General features: G+C 34.1%; 1 protein-coding gene across 8 annotated transcripts in view; it reads left to right on the top strand.

The window, feature by feature from the left end:
* The window catches only part of FSTL5 (follistatin like 5), a 415,275-nt gene that overhangs the window by 320,289 nt on the left and 71,634 nt on the right, over positions 1-23,352 (top strand). For all 8 annotated transcript variants that reach the window (XM_040555979.1, XM_040555981.1, XM_040555984.1 and 5 more), the window contains 2 exons: positions 3,876-4,042; positions 21,752-21,872. In XM_040555979.1, the coding sequence (XP_040411913.1) occupies positions 3,876-4,042; positions 21,752-21,872 (288 nt within the window). The remainder of the gene's footprint in view (positions 1-3,875; positions 4,043-21,751; positions 21,873-23,352) is intronic.

Raw genomic sequence — 23,352 nt, forward strand, 5'->3', positions numbered from 1 at the left:
CTCCCTTAATGAGGAGCAAATATATTTTGTCTTTAGAATATATAAAAAGTGTTACTTCAATTTTACCAATAATGTTACTATAAAAATCATTTTAAATACACATAATTATATACAAAGTTTTTACTTAACTGTTGCTCACTATTTTTAGGGAAACTGGTGCTCCCAGTGCATTTATTAGTGTTTTGGTTTTTTTTTTCCACAGCTGTTAACAAATATGTAACACAGGTGATTTGACTGTGTCCAGGTGGGACAGTCATGCTTAATTTTAAGAAATTAATACATTCAGGTTGTTTTACTGCAATACAGGCATGTGATAGAAGTTATAAATGGAATACAAAAACACGGTATGGAAGATTGATAATTATTTAAATACTTTTTAGGGAATTCCTCTAGCAAAACTAGTGTTCTCTCTCTCTTGTTTTTTTTTTTTTAATGATGAGGATGATTTTCCAGACTGTTGCAATGTATGGCAAGGCTATTAATACTGGTATATAAAAGGTTGTTAAAAAAAAAAAAAAAAAAAGTCAACAAAATAGTACAGTAATGGCTCTATTTTGATTTCAGAATACTGTCTTCATTAAGGCAGCAAATGCTAAGTTTTGCATTTGTTAAATGCAAAATATACAGCCATCCATAGTAATACTAGAGTTAACTGAAAAAAGACTTTGAAATTGTGTAGAATTTAGGTAGCTGAATTTATCATATGAAGGTTAGCATTTTTCATAGTGTGGCCTATAGCATAAGCTAATTTTATGATAATTATTTAATGACTATGCTAAATTAAGTATTAGCTTTGGAAAACACAGATAATTACTCCTTTATAAATTGAGTATCATAATATTAACATACCTTTTCAGATTTTTGCACACTGAATTTGTCAGAAGTTTGAATCATTCAGTGTTCATGTTGGGTATGTTTCAAGAAGTCTGGGTGATAATCTCTGAAGAACCATCTCCTATAACATAGGAGCTGAAATGTTTCTGGTGAACGCAATAAATTTTAAAAACTACAGTAAATATTACTATATTCAACTTAATCTGTACATTCCCTTTTACATGGTTTGACAAATGGTGGCAGATAATGCATGCAGTAACAAAAAAAAATGAGTCAATCACATTTATGTATGTCTGGTGGGAAGTGTCACTAGAGTTTTTGAGTCATAAAACGGTATTTCTGGAAAAGAAAAAATAAGGTATTTTTTATCTAAATTGAATATTAATATTTTTAATCACACAAAAATTGATCATTGAGCTCAGTTATAGAACAATAAAACTTTATTTCCTGAAGCTATTGAAATAGTTTTCTGATGCATGAAATAAAAACATTAAACTATACTGTCTTTTTAATTGTGTTAATTACAAAGTATTGCTTTTATGGCTAAATGGATCTTAGCTTGCTTATAGGCTGCTGCTTTGCTGTAATGGAAAGATTAATGTCTTTTTTATATGAAAGTAATTTTCTAATTAAAAGAGAATAGGTACGTGATGCCTTTTGTAGTGTATTTAAAAAATGAAACATTGATTTTATTTATTTATTTATTTTTGTTCTTTAGCGTGAAGTAAAAACGTTCCTGTGTGGATGATTTTCAACTCCTATATAGGTCTCACATATTGGACCAAATACATTGGTCACACACACACGCACTCCATACAAATGTAAAACTTTGTCATGTTGTATTTAATCAGGTACACCACAAACGAAAGGACAACTCTTAGCTGTTTAGCTTTACATCTAGGCAATTACACAAGAAGGAAGAGTACACAGCATCATCAAACTAATATTTATCACTCTTTCTCTCTTTTTTCTGTAAGTGTCCAAGTGAGTTGTGGAACATAAAAGTGAAGCATCCTTATATTAATATCAGACCTGTGTACTGTACTGGTTACTGGAGAAATTGTCAAGGCCTGGATCACACATGCTTGAATTTTTAAAAGGTCATTTTAAAAGTTGAGTAGTTACCAGCTTTTGGTTAACCAGAAAAATGAGATTTTTTTTTTCTTTCTTGGGTGGAAATGAGCATGGGTGTTCACATAATTTCTTTTTTTCTTATTTTTTTTTTCTGTTACTTTGTTTTCAGTTTTTGTTATGGAGCAAAAGTAGTTACTGGGGCCATGCATTATCTTTCTTGCAGTGTGAAATACCAGAGGCAATGATAAACGGTGGAAGATTTACTTTCGATACAGAGTAAAGTTGAAAGAATTGAGAGTAGTTCTCTACTGATAGTAGTTTACTTACTTGCTTTTTCATCAAATAGATTTATTCTAAAATTGTATGGCAAAGACTTCCTTAAAATGATTCTCTTTTAAAGACTGAGTACTCTGTTTTTAACAACATATTTATTTGTACTGAATTTTATTTCATGGAGACCTTTTTTAATTATTTAGTTTTTTTACATACAAAATCTATTTTGTATTAAAATGACACTCCCCCCCCCCCCCCCCCCAGGTATTTCTAATACCATACAATAAATTGTCTTCATTCCCACGAGAGTTTGAATTTGCTGCACTGGTGTTAATTTTAGAAATGCTGGTTACTTACCAAGAGCAAATATTTCATCATGATTCAAAGAATATCTATAAATATAAAAATAATTCTTGCTCTTCAGATTTCTGATATGGATTGAATTTTCTCTTACACATGTAGAACATGATTGTTTGCATGTATACTTTATGGTTTTGCTTCTAAATGTGTTAGTAATTTGTCTATTTTAGGAAAAACAAACCACGAAACAACCTGTGACACACTTTTAAAAGTGAATCCTTTACATTTATTAATTTACAGATATTTTACATTAGGGTATTTTAGGTAATACTAAATAAATAAACCAAACCTTGTGAAATAGCTTATTGGCACTAGCAATTTCTACTGCATGTTGCACAGGAAATGCAAAAAGGAGTGAATATTTGTGGATCTAGATGACTTCAGAGGAAGTGATGCATTTAGTTCACATTTGCCTCCAACCATTACTCAGTGTTGTGCTCTTCTGCTTGGTGCTCTGTTCCATCCTGGTTGTTGCTGCTGCCACTTGGCAGACACAGCAGTTTCAAATTGATGCTGTAAAGTGCACTGTTTTTTTTTTTTTTTTTTTTTTTTTACATCCTGTATTTAGGAAAGATTTATTCAAGTATACAAATATTTATTATTCTGGCTGAGTATTTCTCCAGGTATTGTAAAAGAAATCATTTTTGACCGGAGAAGTGTAGAAATTATTTTAATGCTGTGTTTTAAAAATGACATAAACTAATGTGTTTGAACTATGACTAATGCATAATCTTCTGAGGCCGAAATGGAAGAAATTACTAACATCACTTTAATCAGGACATTGTGCTTTCACTGATATCAAGGAACCCTTCCCACCCCACACCACCCCACCCAAAAAAAAAAAAAAAAAAGGCATACTAGGGAAGAAGGCTCATATCTTATTTCTGTATACTGAAAGCAGAATTCACTTTTTTGTTCATTTTCATCTCAGTCTTGCATATTTCTTACACTGAGTTCCATAATATTATTTTCTGAAAATGAATGACTCTTACAGCAGTATTGCCATATTAGTCAAATGAAGATGATAGCTACTATGCTTCATTGGCCTTACTGTTAAATAACTTCTGTTGTCTAACTTTAGATAGTCTTACCTCTGAAATTCATTTTCATGTTAAATGTTTCTGTCTTTATATGGTGATGCTTGTCAGTCAATTTAATTGAAATGTCATGCTGACCATTATTTGAAATACTCAGAACTTCCTGTGGTTGTCGGAAGTTCTTTTTACTTTGATTCCAATTAAAATCCTTAAATTACCAGTGTACAAAAGCTGCATACTAATTAACCTTATGAAACTGCAAACAAATTAACCTTGAAAACAATATATCTTTTGCAGAGGTAGTTCAGCTAAGTCTGCCAGAAGATCAAAAACTAAGCACCACTGCAGCAACAGTAGGACAAAGTGCTGTCTTAAGTTGTGCCATCCAGGGAACTCTGAGACCTCCCATCATCTGGAAGAGGAACAACATCATTCTGAATAATTTGGATTTGGAAGATATCAATGTAAGTAAAAGAAAGCTCTCTTTAACAGCTTGCTATAAAATATTTTCATGAAGAATTGAAAAGTGATCAAGAGTGAACAATTGGCTGATGGGTTGGGCTCACATCAGTAAATGGGCTTACATAGACGAGTTACTAGTGGGGTTCCCAAAGGCTCCATTTTGGGGCCAGTCCTCTTTAATATTTTCATAAATGACTTGGATGCAGGACTTGAAGGTATGGTAAGTAAATTTGCAGATGACACTAAATTAGGAAGAGCTGTTGACTCCATCGAGGGTAGAGAGGCCTTGCAGAGAGATCTTGACAAGTTAGAGAGCTAAGAAATCACTAACTATATGAAGTATAACAAGAGCGAGTACCCCATTCTGCACCTGGGAAGGGGCAACCCTGGGTATACATACAGACTCGGGGTTTGACAGCACATTGAATATGAGTCAACAGTGTGCCCTGGCAGCCAGGAGGGCCAGCTGCACCCTCGGGTGCATCAAGCATGGCATTGCTAGCCAGTCAAGGTAAGAAGTTGTTCTGCTCTGCGCTGGCGTGGCCTCACCTCAAGTACTGTGTGCAGTTTTGGGTGCCAAAGTATAAGAAGGATGTAAAATTATTAGTGAGCATCTAGGAGGGTTAAGAAGACAGTGGTCTAGAGGGGAAGACATGAGGAGCTGCTGAAGTCCCTTGGTTTGTTCAGCCCAGAGCAGGCTGAGGGGAGGCCTCATGGCAGCCTACAGCTCCCTCACGAGGGGAGCGGAGGGGCAGGCACTGAGCTCTGCTCTCTGGGGACAGCGACAGGACCCGAGGGAATGGCATGGAGCTGGGACAGGGGAGGGTCAGGCTGGGTGTTAGGAAAAGGTTCTGCACTGAGAGGGTGGTCGGGCATGGGGACAGGCTCCCCAGGGCAGCAGTCCAGGCCCCAAGCCTGCTGGAGTTAGGAAGCATTTGAACAACGCTCTCAGACACATGGTCTGGTTTTTGGGTGGTCCTATGCAGAGCCAGGAGTTGGTGATCCTTGTGGGTTCCTTCCAAGTCAGGATATTCTGTGATTCTATGTGATATTTAACAAGTTCCTTACCTATGATGTTTTTAGTCATATAGCTGTAGATAAAACAAAAGAAATGGAAATAAAATGCTTGCCAAACTTTGTTTTTATTTTACTTTGTATTCAAACCCTTGGTGTTAAGTACAGGGAAAACATTTCACAGACCAATCATTTAAAGGAATAAGTATAGCAATAGAATCGTATGAAGACAATCACAGCCCAAAATGCAGACAGTATTATACATTCAGCATTATGCAGCCTTCAAACATCTAAGAGAAAAAAGAATCTATAAAATTAACATTTTAAGAAATGCGTACTTATTTAACACAAACAGATCATTATAATAACTTTATATTCTGATAATTGAATAAAAATGTATTTTTACCATAATATAGCTCTTACTACAAAATTGGTTGTTTTAATCATTCCTCCAAGTATTCAGCAAAGGTACTTCTCAAGGAATCATTAGTGAATGTCAGTAACTTAGAAATCTTTTTTTAGCAAGGCAAATACCTGCCCCTTAACTTTGCCGTAACCTCTAAATATGGAGAAAAATACAAAATGTGACAAAAATAATATATTTTTTTTCTGACAGAACTCTCAAAACAATCATTCAGCTGTATTTTGTTTGCCTGTAGGTATGTTTAATTTCCTTGTGCCATTTCACATTACCAGAATTATACATGTGGACAACCATGGGGTTGTATGAGTATGTCCGTCTGAGATCGCTGCAACTCTTACATGTGTGGAGTAACACCACAATCGAATACTTGTTTTATTTATTTATGAATGCTTTGATTTGTTTCCGAAGTGACATTTGTACGTGCACATCACCTTTGTTTTGTTTTTCTTGGTGTTTACAAGCAATCAGATTTGTTTGTAAATTGAACTTCCTTACAATGGTTTCAAAGGTCACCTTGCTTGAATGGTAGCTCTAAGTCATTTGAGAGGCTTAGGATAAATCCAGCATGCTGTGAAAATTTCTCACTTTATATTCTTGTTGCTTTTGTTAATTAGGTATTAATAATATGATTGGCATTCAAAAGTGTCCTACCCATGCTCACAAGCTCCTTTCTGTGTTATTTGTTAGCTTTCTGTAAATATTCATTATGGTCATAAGTAATGATTTGCAGTTCTTTCTAATCACATCTAAGTATAATATATAGCATGAGCTGTAGAGCTAGAAACAGGAGCACACATCTGGACATGTAGAAAAAAAAGGAAAATGATGAATGGTGATAATGAAGCTAACAACTCAGTTTCAAACTGAAAGGTTCACTTGACTGTATTTGCCAACATGAAAAGAGCAAGTGGTTTTCCAAGCTTGATACAAACATTTTGAGTATGAAAATTCAAAAAACAGAAGCTTTCTGCAGTGGGTGCACCAGTGGCAAAGACAAAATGCTGTGTACTGACCGTAACACCGCCAACCTCCTGTGCCACTTGGAACGGGTAAAGGGCTTGGCAATAAATTTGGAAAAGGGGAGAGGAAAGCTGTTGTTTTAATAATGTTCATCTTTGTGTTTCCCACAGCCCAAGTTAGTAATTATTATTATTTTTTTTTAATTTTAATTGGCAATAAATTAAGCTAAATTTTCCCAGGTTGAGTCTGTTTTAGCCCACAGTGGTAATACGTAAACCAGTCTTAATCCACATGCTCTTTCATTCCTCCTATTTTCACCCCCCTACCCTGCTGAGAGGGGGAGTGAGTGAGCAGTCGGGGGGGAGCTTGGCTGTTAGGGCCAGCCCATTGTGTTTCTTCAGTGCTTATAACAGCTGGAACACACTCCAGTATGGAATTTTTGAAGACTCACAGCATGCCTAGTTTGAAGTCAGTTTGCAGTGGTGATCAGAAATCCAAAGCTAAGGGAGAAAATTAAAATTACTAGAATTGACTGGATTTATGTGCTTTTAATAGGCAGACCATGTGACAATATACTGGATTAACAGTCTATAAACATAAAAAGCAAACAAACAGGCTAAGCAAAGAGATAATTCAAAAAAGGTCTACAAAGTGTCTCCTGAGAGAATTTGCAGGCTAGATGATGATGTGGAAGCAAAAACAGTTGAGGTATTGCTCACCTCTGGAAAGAAACTATATATTCATACCTGCACAGAGTGGAATTATTTAAGAGCTCTCTCTGTGTTGGGATGAGTTCTGTGTTTGCATTTTGTGTATGGGTATAGCAAGAATGGTACAGAGAGTAAATGCTTCCAGCAACAGGAGAAAAATTCTAAAGGTGAATGTATTCATCATTTATTTTTTAGCTTAATAAAATCATAGAGAAATTGGAATACACGGGAATGCTTTTTAGCAAAAATATATTACAGCTTAGTTCTTAGTATTAACAGTTTAGTTACAATTCAAAGGGAATGACAGATCCCTTGTACATATCCATGGGCTGAAGCTCTAAAAATACATAGCACTCAAAGGTTCTAGTTATATACAGGTGATCTTCATCTAATGTGTAGATAAACCAACAAACAGTGGAAGAAAGAGTTAATGGAGCCTGGAAGCTAAACAAAACAACAAAACAAAAACACCATTGGGCATAAAAGCATTGAGTTTAACTGCTTCCTAGAGTCTCTTTTCTTCAAAATTTATTTTGTGTTCCACTGTTTGCACTGATTCTATCCTCATATTTATTTCTAGATCTTCTCTTGTTTCTTTGTGGGTTTATTTTGGTTGTTTTTTGTTGTTGTTGTTTTTTGTTTGTTTGTTTTCATATTTCTTTGGTCATTCCTTTCTGAACTTGGTCAGATATTGTCTGGTTAATTCTTACAATTTCACATTTGCTTCAAGGTTGTTACGTAGTCATCATTTAGTATCTACTCAAGCAATGTAATAAAAATAATACCTTCGGGAGAAAAAAAAAATAATTGGACAGAAAAGAGTTGTCTTTTATATTTCACTGTGAAAATGAATTTGTTACTTAAATACTAATTTCAAAGGCATGAATGTAGAGGGAACATAGTGTGTTCCAGTTTATGTTGCATTTTAACCACTAAAGAATGCATTGTACTTATTCAGGCAATTTTAAACGTTCAAAAGCCCTAAGCCCTTGTATAATTTTGGATGTCCCCAGAAGTAAAACATTCTATGCTTTACTGTGACTCTATTATATGCTAAAATGTTCATCTAACTCTGAGAATTCTTACTTCACTCAGTTATACAAGAACCACATATGTGCATCTCAACATTAATAATCTTATGTAAATATTAGTATGGTTTTTGAAAAAAAGTAACAAGCATTGACCTGGGAAGACAGATAAATACTTCTTGTACAGCAAAATTTGTCATACATCATTGTAACTGGAAGTAAGCACATATGAAACCATCAGAATAAGCAGTACTGGCAATGTGATTTTGTAACTTATAGCAAATGATAATACTTAAGGTGCATGAATTAAGTTTTTGCACTGTGCAGTTCTGAATATGGTTTAAACTATCGGCTTTGGGGAGTGATATACTCAGAACAATATAATGTCGTAGTGTTTTGTCAAATGGGGAAATGCAGCAATAAGCAAGAGTCTAAGTCAAAACTCAAATTGTGACTATTGAATTTCTATTTTGTTGAAAGATAGTTTACTTCCCTACTGAAAGTATACAGGATATATGCCTAAGCCTGTCAGCTAGGGAAGTGACCATGAGCAAGCCTTAATTATTTGAGTTGTATTACATACTCTGAGACAAAAAAAAAAAAAAAAAAAAGTAAGAAATACTGTTTGACTTTCGAGGGTCGATAATGAAAATTGTATTTAATCAGTACTTTTACAACAATAAAATAACTTAGAGAATGCTATCTGACCACAAGTGTGCGGTTAGATTTTAATGATGCTACTGATAATATCCAATAGGTAATTTTAGGAGTCCTCAGTGCTCCTCAACTCTTCTTATGGTACATATGGTTACTATTTGTGGATGTAATGTGTCTTGCTACTGATCTTTCTTATTTAAACTGATAGGAGTCAGGGATAATCAGCGTCCATCTGAATGAAGCCATGAAAAATTATGTGCCTCTGCAAATTTTACTTAATTTAAATTGTAATTTATTTGTACTATGACTCAGTACAGAAATTATATAGTAGGGCATTTTGCTGCTATTTTAGTATGCATTTAGAAGGGCTTTTTCCTGCTGTTATCCTGAATCTTAAATTTCTGAAGTCTTTTCACTTACCGCTTCGAGTATATTCTAGCTAGCCTATTATTCATGGTAGAAAAAGTTCTCGCTTATAGAAAACGTAAAAAATAGCAGAATCTTTCCTAAACACAATGCATATTACATTCTTCTCATGGAAGTTGACTTACTTCAAAACACTTTGTATCTCATTTTACTTTGTTCTCTTTTGACCTTTTCCTTTAGATTTGCTTTCAGCTGCTTCCCTATACCTGTCAGGAATAACACTTAGAAAATGTCTGCCCTTTGTTCTTTTGTTTATACAAGATCAACTTAGATGACTTGCCCATATGGAAAGTTTAACATCTACTAACTTACTTAAATTAATAGCTTTTTAAAGGAGTGTAGGTTAACTTCTGCTTTTTGATGAAAACTAATGATCTCTTTCTTTAGGCTACCTTAATTGAAAACCTGCAATATTTCTATTTGATACGTAAATTTGGGGGTTTTGCAGCTACATGTGGATTATCTTTTTCTCATTTGTTCATTTCATTAAAATTAATCTGCAAATTACGACTTTAGCTTTTTTGTTATCATATTCATCTGCATCCTCTTCTTGATTGTTTTAAACCAAAACATAATGTAATTGCCAGCAAAACCTGATGTCCTCTGAAATAGCACATTCCCTTCCATTCTAGAGAGGTCTGCTCAGCAACTGATGACAAAAATATTTTCAGACTGTCAAAAATGTTAAACATAGTTCCTAGAAGGGACTCCTGATATCTGCTCTTTTTTTTCTTTTTTTTTTTTTTTTCTTGCTGCAGCAAGCCCTGCATGGTATGGTTCATTCCCCAAGAGGTTTTCATAGCCCAGGATCTTTGTTATTGCTCCTCTGATTTTTATAGTCTTCTCTGTGACTCCTTCACCCCTGCCTAAGAGAGAGTACAGAGATCCTGTGAACTGAGAGGAATGTCAGAGCCTCCTTCCTTTTAGCCTTCCCTTCAAGATGATGCTCTTAATATCTTCATTTTTGGAAGAGGTAACACAGTCTAACAATGAACAAATTAAACAGGTGTCATCAGTCATAGTACAGTAGTTTAAAAGCTACCAGTGTTTTTCAATACATTAACTTTTTCTAATTTGCTTAGTGAATAATAGTAGTCAAATTACCGTACAGAAATTACAGCATCTTATATACTATGTGGTGCAGCAGTATTCTGTGTGTTACCACTAAGATATAAAAAGTTTAACAACCTAGCTACGGGTTTTCCTTATACATTATTTTTATGACAGCAGTCCAACCCATCTATTACATCCCTTTTTACTGAATTTTTTAATGAAGTGGTTGGATTTGATTAAGTGACTCATCAAATTCAGCACATTTCTATTTTTGTCAGTATTGAATTGTCCTTTTTCTTATGCAGACTTTCTTCATCTGAAATAAGATGTATTATTACCTTTTCTCTTTCGTTTAATGTCAAATACCAATTTTGTTTGCTTTACTTCATTTTAAAAGTTAAGTGAAAATATTGTCAAAGATGCTGATCAGATTTATGAAATCTCTAATGCTTTTTTTATTTATTTATAAATATGCCAAAAATATGTAGGTTTGTCCACCAGTCTAATCATTTCATTCAGTTCCCTTCTATCCTTCGTTTTTCTGTTCTCTTTTTTTCTGTTCTCTTTTTTGGAATCTGACTTTGAGTCACAATTAATTTTTTAGTAGTGGGATAAATCACACCAAAAGGAAACACTGGTTATGTGTAAGATTTGACATTTTTTTTCTTTGAATATTGAAGCTATTTAAATATTTATTTTATTTCATTATTGGCATGCTGAATGCCACTTTAGAATGTGCATCATGTTTTCATAACACCATAAAGATACACTTAAACCAGGTACCTGTATTGATCTATAATCTTCTAGGTTAATGAAGTAAGGTGAAATGTTACCGTGAGGTTTCTTTCACAGGTACTGATTCCTGTTAAAAGGTACTGATTCATGTTAAAATAATCTGGACAAGCAAGTTCTGTAGCTCTAGCTTCATTAAAGTTATAATACTGCAGAATTTTATGATAAGGTTTTCCATATACATCTTTTTATGGTGGGAGCTATTTTAACTTTGAGACAGATGATGATTCTCTCTTTATGAAGAAGCATTAAAATTTCTCATGGGCTTTCTCTTCTCTTCTGCTAGATAAGACTGCTTCATTTTATCTTCATGAGAAATGAAAGTGTTGATTTCCAAGATGAACAGAATCAGGATCTGTGGACCATAATCTTTCCTTGTTCTGTCAGCAGTGTAACCGAGATCATGATCTAGTCCTTTTCCCATTAGAGAGTGGGGCAGAGTCATTCCATCTTGCAGATCTGATGCCCAGTATTCTTATCTTGTGGTAGTTGTAATTCTACGTTCTAGAGCTGTTTAGACTATTTGTATCCAAAATAGATGAGTCTGTTAGTATTTTCCTGTTTGTTGCTCAGAAGTTAAAAATGAAAGGTCTTGTGATACTGAAAGGTGTTAACATAACATGTACGTCCATTCTCCCTTGCCCCGAAGGAAACCTTGAAAATAACCCCAGGCAGGCAGGAGGCATCACTACACATTTTTGACAGCTACAGACAGAAACTGTTAACAAAATAAAAGGAATATTGTGCATTTTTAAGATTGATTGGTTCTTCCAAGTCAATTTCTTGACAGAGCTCATTCAACACGTCTTTAGAAGAACAGCTGAAGTGATAGTTCTGTACTTCTGTTTCAGGGGTCTTCTCTGTCAACAGAAATATGTGAACACCAAAGGTGTTCAAAACATTGTTAACCGTTTTTCTCTGTAGTCATATCTGCATGTACATTGCTGCCGATTCTGCCTAGTTTTACTAGAATACATCAAGGACACTTTTATAGGTATTTTAAGCAGGAAAGTAATATTCTTAAATTAAGAACTGTCACACTTAATATCATCTGCTTCTAAAACAAGAAACATTTATTATTAGTTTTGAAATTATTATTGTATGTTTAGCTTATTATGATGTATACTAAACTCATTGCCACAATATTTTCTGTGTTAATCTTCTGCCTACTGTATCATTGAAGACAAAACTCCAATAAACACAAAAAATTAAATGCAGATATATGCATTATAATTATCTCTAACCATTGTAGAAATGAAAGTTCAAAATTAGTTGATTCTCCAAAAGGTAGTTTTGTGATGTCAGGTATGCTGTTCCTAAAATGTGGTAAAAAAGAGACGAATTGTAGTGCCAGGGAGTTGATGACGTACGACTGAGAAGGCTGAACTCCCAGTGATTCTGTGCTTTTCCAGTGACCCATAGGAGTACATGCAGTGTGTGCTAAAGGAGGGACATCCTTTGGCAGCCACTGAAGGTTACAGACCTTGTATTCCTCTGTTTACCCTGGGAGAAATCTTCCCCAGCATTCACAGTTCACCTAATAAGCCAACTCAGTGAGTTTGCAATGCACTTGAGAAACCCATTTCAATTTTTCAGCTTGTGCACTTAGCAACCAAAATAGCCGAAAAGAATAGCCATTTCTGAATGTCTTGTTTATCCATGCTCACTAATTTTGTTCGTGATATAGCTATTATAGTACAGAACTTTGTTGTACGATTTTTAATCACACAAAAATAATGAACATTATACAAGTATTATGGAAGCAGCAGAAAGATTTTGGAAAGACTAGCCCTATAATACCTATCTTTGGCATAATTTATACCAAAGTCTAAGCATGCAGTGATGTTTCGTGAATGTTTTCGAAGTCACTGTTCCCCCATTAGTCTCACTTTCTGGTCAAAATAAAAATAAAAAAGTAAAAAGAAATATCTCTCTAGAAATTTCTAAAAGTTATATAATGAAAACAAATAATTTTTTTCATTTACATCATTATTTTTGGTATTTCGCAATAGAGTTATGTCTGTCCTACCTGTTCTATTTTTAAGTTTTCTATTGTCAATACAAATTAGCAGATAATGTAGAAACATGAAAATATTTTAAGAAAAGTAAAGAATTAGAGATTTCATTTATATTGATAATGTTTTCCTTTAAGGTAACAATCTTTTGAATGCTTCTTGATTTTTATACCGTATTTTTAATTTAAATATTCTTTATTATTCTCCTATTACTTCTTTTTTCAGAGACACCAGAACTTCTATCACACCCACCTTTCTTTTCACTCTTGCCCATCTTTCCTGTATTTTAAAATTATCAGAACGTTATTTGGTCTATTGTTATCAGCTGACTTGAGAATTTTTGTATCTTAGGTTTTTCACAGCCATAGCATCTTTCTCCCTCAATCCTTTCTCTTCAGTTCAAATTGGCCTTTTTCCTCTGTTCTTTTCTTTATATATGTGTGTATATCTATATATATGTAGGCTATATCTACACTTTGTGTTGCTGAAACTGGCAAATTCACCTTGTGCTATAAATGTCTGGTAAGCATATGAAAAATTGCAGTTTGTTATTTAGGTACAGATATAAGCATGCTCATTTGTTTCTGTGGCATATATTTTCTCTTATTTTTTACTAGCTATATATTTATGTTTCCACCTTGTCCATCTCGTTTTGCAGTACTTTTGCTATTATACTAGACTTGATGCTTTTGACAGATTTGATAAGAGTTGTGTGAAAGAGCCATAAAGGATATAAAAAGGATATCAAGCTTTTCAGGTTATTATTTTAGGAAAAAAAAAATCTTAAAAGCTAGGCAACAACCTGGACTAGGCTACAGCTAGCAGGTAAGGTCAGTCTTTCTTAAAAGCATAAGAAAGATGCTTTGTTAATAATGGCCTCCTGTGGCTCGCAGCCCTGACTTTCAAATCATTGCTATAGTACATTAAATAGGAGGGCCACATCATCAGTAACAAAAGTGCTTTGATATCTAAGAGTCTGTTTAACTGAAGAGAGAGGTATGAATGGTTAAACACCAAAAAAAGAAACATCTTTGCCTGTCCCTCCCAAGCATTCCAGAAAGGAGAAGGAAGGATGGGTAGAACGTAATTACCTATTGGGAATTGGCTCAACTGGCATCTGCAATATTTATTACAAAAAAAAAATAATTAAAAAAAATCATCTGGAAGTGTTTGATCACTGTATCAAGTCATTGATTCAGTACTGAATCAGAAAGAAAATTGCTTTCCACCTATAAAATCACCAGTACTGCTACTTGCAGAAGTGACATGAAGCAAATTACTTATCCAGATCAAGCCTGCTTAATTTGTGAGGTCTGACAGGATTGCAACAGAAGGTGGTATGTCTGCCTCACTTTTCAAGTGATGGCATTTAACATTTCTATGAATTAAACTGCTCAGTGATCTATATACCCATAATCCTAGTACCATATATCCATTAATTTCTAAATTTTATTGATGATCTACTCTAGCATAGACCAATTTCTCTTTCACCACCCAAAGGTCTGTACCATATGTAAATGTTATCACATTCTTGTGTCGTCTTCCTTTCCTTGTCATTTTTATGCCATATTTATATAGCTATCTTAATAATCTAGAGCTCCTTTTTTCAAAAACTTGCATTCAGAAGTTTTTCTAATTGGATATAAGTAACCTTTGTGTCCATGGCTAAAGTGTTTTCATTATTCTGTTGGAGGACAGGTAAAATAAACTAGAAGTTTTACTAAATTTACTCTGAATTTTGACAATGTCTATCTGTTGGTAGTTTTAGAGGAACCTATAGTTTTGCTTGATTTTGCATTTAAATTTCTAGTTCACATCTATATAGCTAAAATGCTGAATTTTTGCGGGGGGTGAGGGAGTGGGGGAGGATGAATTTTTCCTACACAACTAGTTTCAGTGGTTACTGTGAAAGTCTTGAGGTTGTTACCAATGATACTGAACAGTCTTTTCTTTCAGACGTAAATAAATTCATCTTGCCTAGTAAAGTTTTCTTGTGATAAATGATTAGACTGATGAGTATGGAGCATGGTATTAGTGGTTTGAGCAAAGGCTATGTCTGTGATGTTGCCTGTAGATAACTAATATAGGTATTAGAATTGTTGCAGGTTTCAATGTTTTTTTTAGTGTAATTCAACTTTGCATGTACTCTAGCTCATACTAAGTGCTTAGTCCAGATTGACTGGAATTTGCTGTTCGCTTAAAGGCTCTGTGCAAGAATTTATTTTTTTGGTGAGTTTAGTGTCTGTCACGCTGGGCTAGACTCTTTTTAAATGAAGCTGCTCTGCTAACATGCGAGCTTTCATTATTTTGATTTTGTACATGAGCAAAGAACTCCAGTGGACAGATGTCATTCCCTTCATTGTGTGTATTTAGGTATGCACTTTTAAAAATCTTTTGTATAGGAAGTCCATTCAAAATCTTTCTAAGCATCTATGTACTAGGTTTTTATATAACATACTTGATAATGAACTGACACAAATCGCCTTTTATTAATAATCTAAGGAATGTGTGTGACTGGTCTTACTTTCTCTCTACTGTTGTCTGGAGATCATGCATTACTGCTGAATAAAAAAATGAGAGTTAACTTAAATCAACTGTTCAAGTTACAGTATGCATTTTTTCCTTTGCACACTAAAAATAATCTAAAGTAAGTCATTCAGATTTTGAAAATCAGATTAGAAGGTACTAGGTGTATTTTTTTCTTTTTTTCCTACCCTCTGTATCTCTTCTTCAAGTAATACATAGAGACAGGTAAAGAATCTCCTGCTATCTTTTTTAAAGTCGTTTTCTCTGCAAGATATTTGAAAGTTTTGTGTGTTTGACAAGGTGTTTTTTTTTTTATCTGTTGGTTGTTTAATCACATGTACAGGGGGTAGTTTGTAATAAAAGAAAATTTATATCACAGGGCTTTTGCAGACTGCATAAAACTTAAAAAAAAAATAAAAATAAAAATCTATGACCATCTCTCTCACTTGGTCCTGAATTGTTAGCGCATACATTAGAAGGACTGCATCAAAACTGTATGAAAATTTTGGTATCATGAAATCTTATTGGATTATTTTTGCATTGTTTGTAGATTCTCTTGAGGTTGTAAAAAAAGTAAAAATAAAAAAAATCCTGAGGAATTTACTTCTATGGAATAAAATGTGAGCTCTATTACTGATGCTTATAAACTAAGTAATTAAAATAAAATTTAGTTAAACAGTGTAATTATGAAGAGCTGATATTTTCAGAATCAAGACAATTTAGGAAGTATTCCGTGTTTTATTTATACTCTTCTTTTTCTGCAAAAGTGTTAGAAAGATAGTGTACAAATGAGATACCCTTGCCAAGCTCATTCCACAAATCTGACCCTACACTGAGTCATCTTAAAGTCCAAATTGTGTCAGTTCTTCTGCTGAATTAGGACCTCCTAGCAATTAGATATTGCTTTGGATTGTGATTTCATAAAAGTATATTGCATAGTGCAAAGTTAGTTTCTTTTTGCAGGTCTAGCTTAAAGTTTAATAAATACATCTACAGTTAAAGCTGATTAAAAAAAAATAGAATGGTTTTCGGAAGTTATAATAAGCTGTGAAAATTGGGTAATTACAAATTAATGTCACTGGTTATGAAGTTAAATTGAGAAATATGTGAGAAACTTTTAAATCTGATTATGTTTAAAAAGGAGTAAAGGTTGAATGGTACATGAGTCATTCCGAAGATATCTGTGTGTAAAATGAACCAATAGAAAAAACGACTACCTGAGCATGCTGGAATTTCCATTTGAAGTAAACTTTATCTAATCAGTTGGAGATTTTGAATGTCTAAATAAATTAGCAGTCACCTTCACAGCGAGATAACATAAGTTACAGATTTTTTCAGGAAGTAAAAGATTGGTGAAGTTTTTTAGTTAGCCGCTAGTGCTCCTGTACTTTGGCAAAGCTGTGCTGATGTCTAGTGCATACCTCTTGTGTAGAATATCCAAATTCTCTTTATGTAACTATGTATAGTTAAAGAAGTTGTGATTCTCACCAGTGACCCAAGAGCGTGGGGTTTTATGGCACTTTTCAGCGTGGTTTGTCTTCAGATTCTAAGTGTACTTAAGTGATCTTATTAGCTTTCAAGATAGCAAAAACATTTTTTTAATCAATCAACATAGCACAAAGCTGCTGCAAATTTTCCACAGAATAATAGATGCTACCATCTATTAGCTGTCACTATCTCATCGTGAAATGAAACTTCAGTCCATACTGCATCCAAAAGAATAACAAAAAATCATACATATCTATTTGTGTAAATAGGTACAGTGTTCTCTTCATTTAGAGTAAGAGAAATGTGAATCTTTTCTCAGGTTTGCTGAATATGAACAAATCCTGTTGAATTTAACTAGTGGCCACTTCCCATGTATCATTAAGTCTTATTTTAGGAAGAGATAATTAAAGGTTATCTCTGAGCATTTGTAAGACAGACTTAGGATATGCACAAAGACTTTCTCAAAATCTGAACGAGAGATTTAGTTAAACATTATGAATTGCTCACTGGATGATCCCGTTTTTCTGTATTGACAGTAGAATGATACTAGTGAGGATATCTGAAGCTTTCTACTGTATATTACAACTATATATAATACTGTGATCTTTCTTGAAAATTTGACTGGATATGCCATTTTCTGTTGAGCTGGTTCTCCAGTAAGTTGATTTTCATTAGATTTATGATTTGTCCTTATTGCATCTGTAAAATATGAGACTGAGTGAAGGTATGTAAAATTTATTCTTAGGAAACTCAGGTTTTGCTTTCCCTCTAAAGGAAGAATCTTGTATTGGTGCCATATACAATTGTTCTGTGATTTCTGTATAGAATTTAAGTTCTTTCTGACATGTGATAGCCGACCACAGAATCGCATTGCTCTGCCAACATGAACAAAGAAATTGGTTACGCAGAAAGTAGGAGTTGTAAAATTGACATCAACAGGAAAAGTGTGAGTGGAATTTATCTGGCAAGCTAATACATCAATAATTATTTTACAAAATGTTTCCAGTTAACCCTCAAAAGCTTTTCACAAGGTCACACGGAATAAATAATTTGAAGATAACTACTGGAAAACAAATGGTAATAAGCAAACAAGTGACTTTTTATTATTGAGACTTCCATGAGTAAACTGAAATCAATTTTAGAAAGTGTGGACAAGTGTACAGAGTGGGATAATGTGTACTAGTTGTTTTTACAAATCAAAAACTGTTTTTGAGAAAATACCTAGATGGCTGTAACTGTTGGCACATCTTTTCCATAGCAGACCAAAGCAAAATTTTTATTCTTAGGGTGAAATTCTTTCTCTGATCAGCTCAGAGGTAGAAATCTCTCTCTTTTCATGTAAGAAAATCAAGATTTTTCTTTAGAAAAAGGGGAAAATTCCCGTCCAAATTATCTTGTCATTATCATAGTCATAGTGTAGCAGCGTTGTAGTGACTATATTATTAACAATCAATACAAAGATAACCAATATAACTTTCTTCTTTGTTGTAGGTTTGTCAAAGACAGAAAAAAAAGTTATCATGTGATCAAAAGGGCTATTAATTCATTTTTTTTGGTGCTTGATAATTACGTTTATTAAAGACCCAATAAGCTCACCTTTTCTGAGGATATTATAACTGAGAATGCACATCTCTATGTCTCGTCCTCATTCCTGTGTTTCTTTTTTCTTTTCTTTTATGTTATCCTTTTTCACTTTTTTTTTTCTCCTTCCAAAGTATGGAGTTTTGGAATTCAGGTTAATATTAGGAAGTTCTTTAGAAGCTGAAGATCTTAATGCCATAAGAGGTCTTAAGATCATATTGTATTTCATCTTAATACGATCCTAAGATTGTATTATTATTTCTGACCAATGGGCCACAGAATAAATACTGTGAAAGTATGTAAGTGCATCTGAACTTTGGTGCCTGAAAACGACCTTTTTCCTGTGTACCAGTGTTGAGGTGCATGCTGGTATTCCAGGAACCGTATATAGAATTCATCAGCTGCCAGAAACTGAGCTTACAGAGCTGAAATTTCCAAACAAGGTTCTTAATCACTTCATAGATCTCTTAAATACAGTCTGTTCAGTTTTATATGTTTGCACCTCTGTGTAAAAGGCTGAGGCTGATATACTGGTGAGAGTTATCATCTAGGCCTGAAAATTTACAAGGGTTAAAAACAAAAAATCAAAACTAACCAAACAAACAATAAAACAACACATTAAAAGAAACCCAAAACCATATAATATTTCCTATTTGGGGGTTCACAAGAACCTGACTTAAGTTGGGACTACTAAGCACTAGCAATAGTTATTTTGCAAGGGAGTTATGTCCTCTTTTCTAGAATAATCACATTTTCTGATTTAAAAACAAGAAATCTTGTCAACTCCAGATACGATGGCTTCAGACTACCCAAATCCAGACTGCTTTTCCAATTCAGTTTTCTGAACTTCTTAATCTCTGAACTGAATTTTCAGTTATATTATGCAAGTGAGATTTGAGCAGGGAACTGTTTGCGTGCGCTGAGTGAAAAAGAAAATAAACATGATATTTTTCATTTAGGGATAGAGGGCTTGTTTGGGGGACGTTGTGATCCATAGATGACAGGAAAATCAGGTTTTGGAATACAGATAATGATTTAAACAAAGCAAAAATAAGTTGTTTAAGGGAACACTATGTTGATAATAAATTGGTTAAAAAAAAAAAAGACGAACAGCCTCTAGTTTCTATGATGTTACACAAGTTCAAGCAGTCTTTTGCTATACATTCTTCTGCGGTGGGAAAGCTGACAATGGTCTTTCTAGAGCTGATAATGAAGAACAGCAGGTAAATGATCACAGACTCTAGTGCACAAGAATTAGTATATCAAAGCATTTTATAAACCCAAAGAAAATAAAAATTATTTTATGAAGAAAAAACACCTTTGGATTTCTGTTCTTATTTACACTAAGACGACTAAGCAAAGATTCATTGTCAAATGAATGTTTTCTTTCTGTATTCCTTTACTTGTTATTCATGACACACATCATGATTCTTAAATGTCAAGTTCTCAACAGAACAGAGCTGCTGTGGAATAATTGTTAAAGTAATTGCTCAATTCTTTTTTTTTTTTTTTTTTTTTTGACAAAAATAATTAGAGTTTCTCAATTTAATTTTAGAAGAACCATGCCATTTTCACTTGAACAGTAGTCTATTTAAGACAAAACAAAACAACAACAAAAAACCAACAGGACTTGTAACAATGTTTTTAGTGTCATCAAACATTTTTTCCAAAGTTAAAATATTATTTTCTTCTCTATTGCTGTTAATATTTGAAGACCTAAGTTCAATGTTTGTCTGTATTGATACAAGTTTTTTCAGTGACTCTAGCTTGTGAGTTATTCTATAAAACACTAATTATATATCACCATTGTGTCTTAAAGAGCTCTGTCTATAGTTCTTTGTCACTTTCCAAACACTCCTTACAGTTTTATATTTCCATTGTATTGAATTGTTTGATTTAACTAACAAAACAAATATTGAACTCAGTCTAATAATAAGCCAGGGACATTGTTTTGTAATTGAAAAACAAAACTCACCCATAAACCCCAAATATTTTGAGTAATGAAATGACAATATCGTAGGGGAAATCCTGTTGAAAACTGATGTCTCTGAGTAAAATAGCCACAGAAATGTTCTATTTTTTTTTTCTACAAAAAAGAAGAGAGAAATCATAGCACAGACATCCATTTACTTACAAAAGAGCTATGGTAGTTATCTCTTTACTAGTGAGACTGGACTTCAGAAATCTAGATAAATTTAAATATTTTTAATAGCTCACTTCTGTTTTACAAGTGTATACATGTCATTTTCAAAGAATACTGTGAGAGTTTCAGTTTTGGAAAAGTGTTTCTAGACCAATTGTCAATAGCCTTATTATAAATAAACACTATTAATTATTCCATACATTTTTTTTACAATAATTGACATGGAAACTTGTTTATAGTAAGTAATTGGTACTTAATATCAACACTACAGATGCTAGATTGTACTAGACTGTTATCTTGAACAGTAATAAAGAAGACAACAGTCTTTTTTAATTGATCTTGTACTGAGGATTGAACCGGGAATTGAAATGATAGATAAATATTGCATTCTAATCTTGTGGAATCTATATACCGTTTAAAGATATTTAAGAGGATGAAGTTAAAAATGTTAACTAAAATGTGAAGAAAAAATATTTATTTTTTTATTTTATTTTCTATGTATCTGTTAGTTTCAAAGAATGACGATGCTTTTACAGGATATCATTTACCTTGTTAAATTGTGCAGTGGTTTAGGTTTTCTATCTGATCTGACCCAGTCCAAAATAGCTTTTCTTCTGCAAATAGCTATCATAGCTAAACAAACATTCTTAGGACTTCAGAGTTCAGCTAATTGTTAAAATAGAAGTTGTATTTTCTATTACAGACCCAATACATGTAGCAAGATCAAGCACCTCTGCCATTCACAAAAAATAGTCTGTTTCAGATTATTGTCAGCTGTTCTGATTGAGTATTTATGATATTTGCATCACAGTTTTGTTGCCAAGATGAAGAGCATAATTATTATAGAGATACAGATGTAAACATGATAACCTTGTTTTTGATCTTTCCTGGTAGGATTTTGGAGATGATGGCTCCTTGTATATTACTAAAGTGACCACAACTCATATGGGAAATTACACCTGCTATGCCGATGGCTATGATAAGCTCTTTCAAACTCATATTCTTCAAGTGAATGGTAAGGAAAAATGTTACAATTACCAAGTCATAAGAGATTAGGATTTGGATTTTGTTAAGCAGATCTGTTGTTGTTGCTGTTTTATCTTTTTAATAAAGTATTACAGTTTAACAGAAAAGGAGATACAATTATATTTCTTTATTGTTCTCCTATGCAAAATAATAAAATATAATCATTTTCATTTAGTACTTCTATATGAGTAATATTAATTAAAAAGAGTAAGATAGTGCAGACAACTTCCTCTGCACACATAACTGTTCACCTATGAATGTGTTGCCTGCAGAATAATGTATTTTATATTTATATGCATAAAGTAGGGAAAAATAAGAATGTTAAGAATGTCGCATTTAGCAAAATAATTTAAAAAATTCACTACCCTAAAATTGATTGTAGGGTTCTAAATTCACATTTTTTATTTTGATATCTAAGTGTGAATTTTAAATCTGGACATCTAAATTTATCTTGATCTGTTCAAGTTCTATGGACTCTTTCCTGACCTCTGTATCACAAAATCATAGAATTTTTGAGTGACCTACAGAGGTTATCTGGTGCCCTGCTGCCTAAATAGCCACCCCTAAATAGGTTGCCCAGGACAATGTCTGCATGTATTTTGATGATCTTTGAGGAGGGAGACTTTACAGCCTCTCTGGGCAACCTGTGCCAATGCTCAGTCTTGGACAAAACTCAACTGCTGTTGTTTCTGGTGACCTGAAGACAGCAGCATCATCATCTGGCTCTTTTTCCTACATCTCTTTTTTTTTTTTTTTCCAAATACTTTTAACCTCCGTTGACGAGCCACTCACCAAGGGTCCCACTGTACTTTATCCTCAGTGAGGTTTGATGCGTTTTTTTTTCTTTGAGTGTTTTTCTATTGTTTCAGCCTTCATATTTTCCCACAACATTCTCCTCAAGAAACTGGCTGCTCGTGGCTTGGACTGGCGTACGCTTCGTTGGGTTAAAAACTGGCTGGATGGCCGGGCCCAAAGAGTTGTGGTGAATGGAGTCAAATCCAGTTGGAGGCCGGTTACTAGTGGAGTCCCCCAGGGCTCAGTGCTGGGGCCGGTCCTCTTTAATATCTTTATTGATGATCTGGATGAGGGGATTGAGTGCACCCTCGGTAAGTTTGCAGATGACACCAAGTTAGGTGTGTGTGTCGATCTGCTCGAGGGTAGGAAGGCTCTGCAGGAGGATCTGGATAGGCTGGACCGATGGGCTGAGGTCAACTGTATGAAGTTCAACAAGGCCAAGTGCCGGGTCCTGCACCTGGGGCGCAACAACCCCAAGCAGCGCTACAGGCTGGGAGATGAGTGGTTGGAAAGCTGCCTGGCAGAGAAGGACCTGGGAGTACTGGTTGATAGGCAGCTGAATATGAGCCAGCAGTGTGCTCAGGTGGCCAAGAAGGCCAACAGCATCCTGGCTTGTATAAGAAGCAGTGTGGCCAGCAGGTCTAGGGAAGTGATTGTCCCCCTGTACTCGGCTC

This window comes from Cygnus olor, chromosome 4 (genome assembly GCF_009769625.2).
Source record: "Cygnus olor isolate bCygOlo1 chromosome 4, bCygOlo1.pri.v2, whole genome shotgun sequence".
Taxonomy (NCBI): Eukaryota; Metazoa; Chordata; class Aves; order Anseriformes; family Anatidae; genus Cygnus; species Cygnus olor.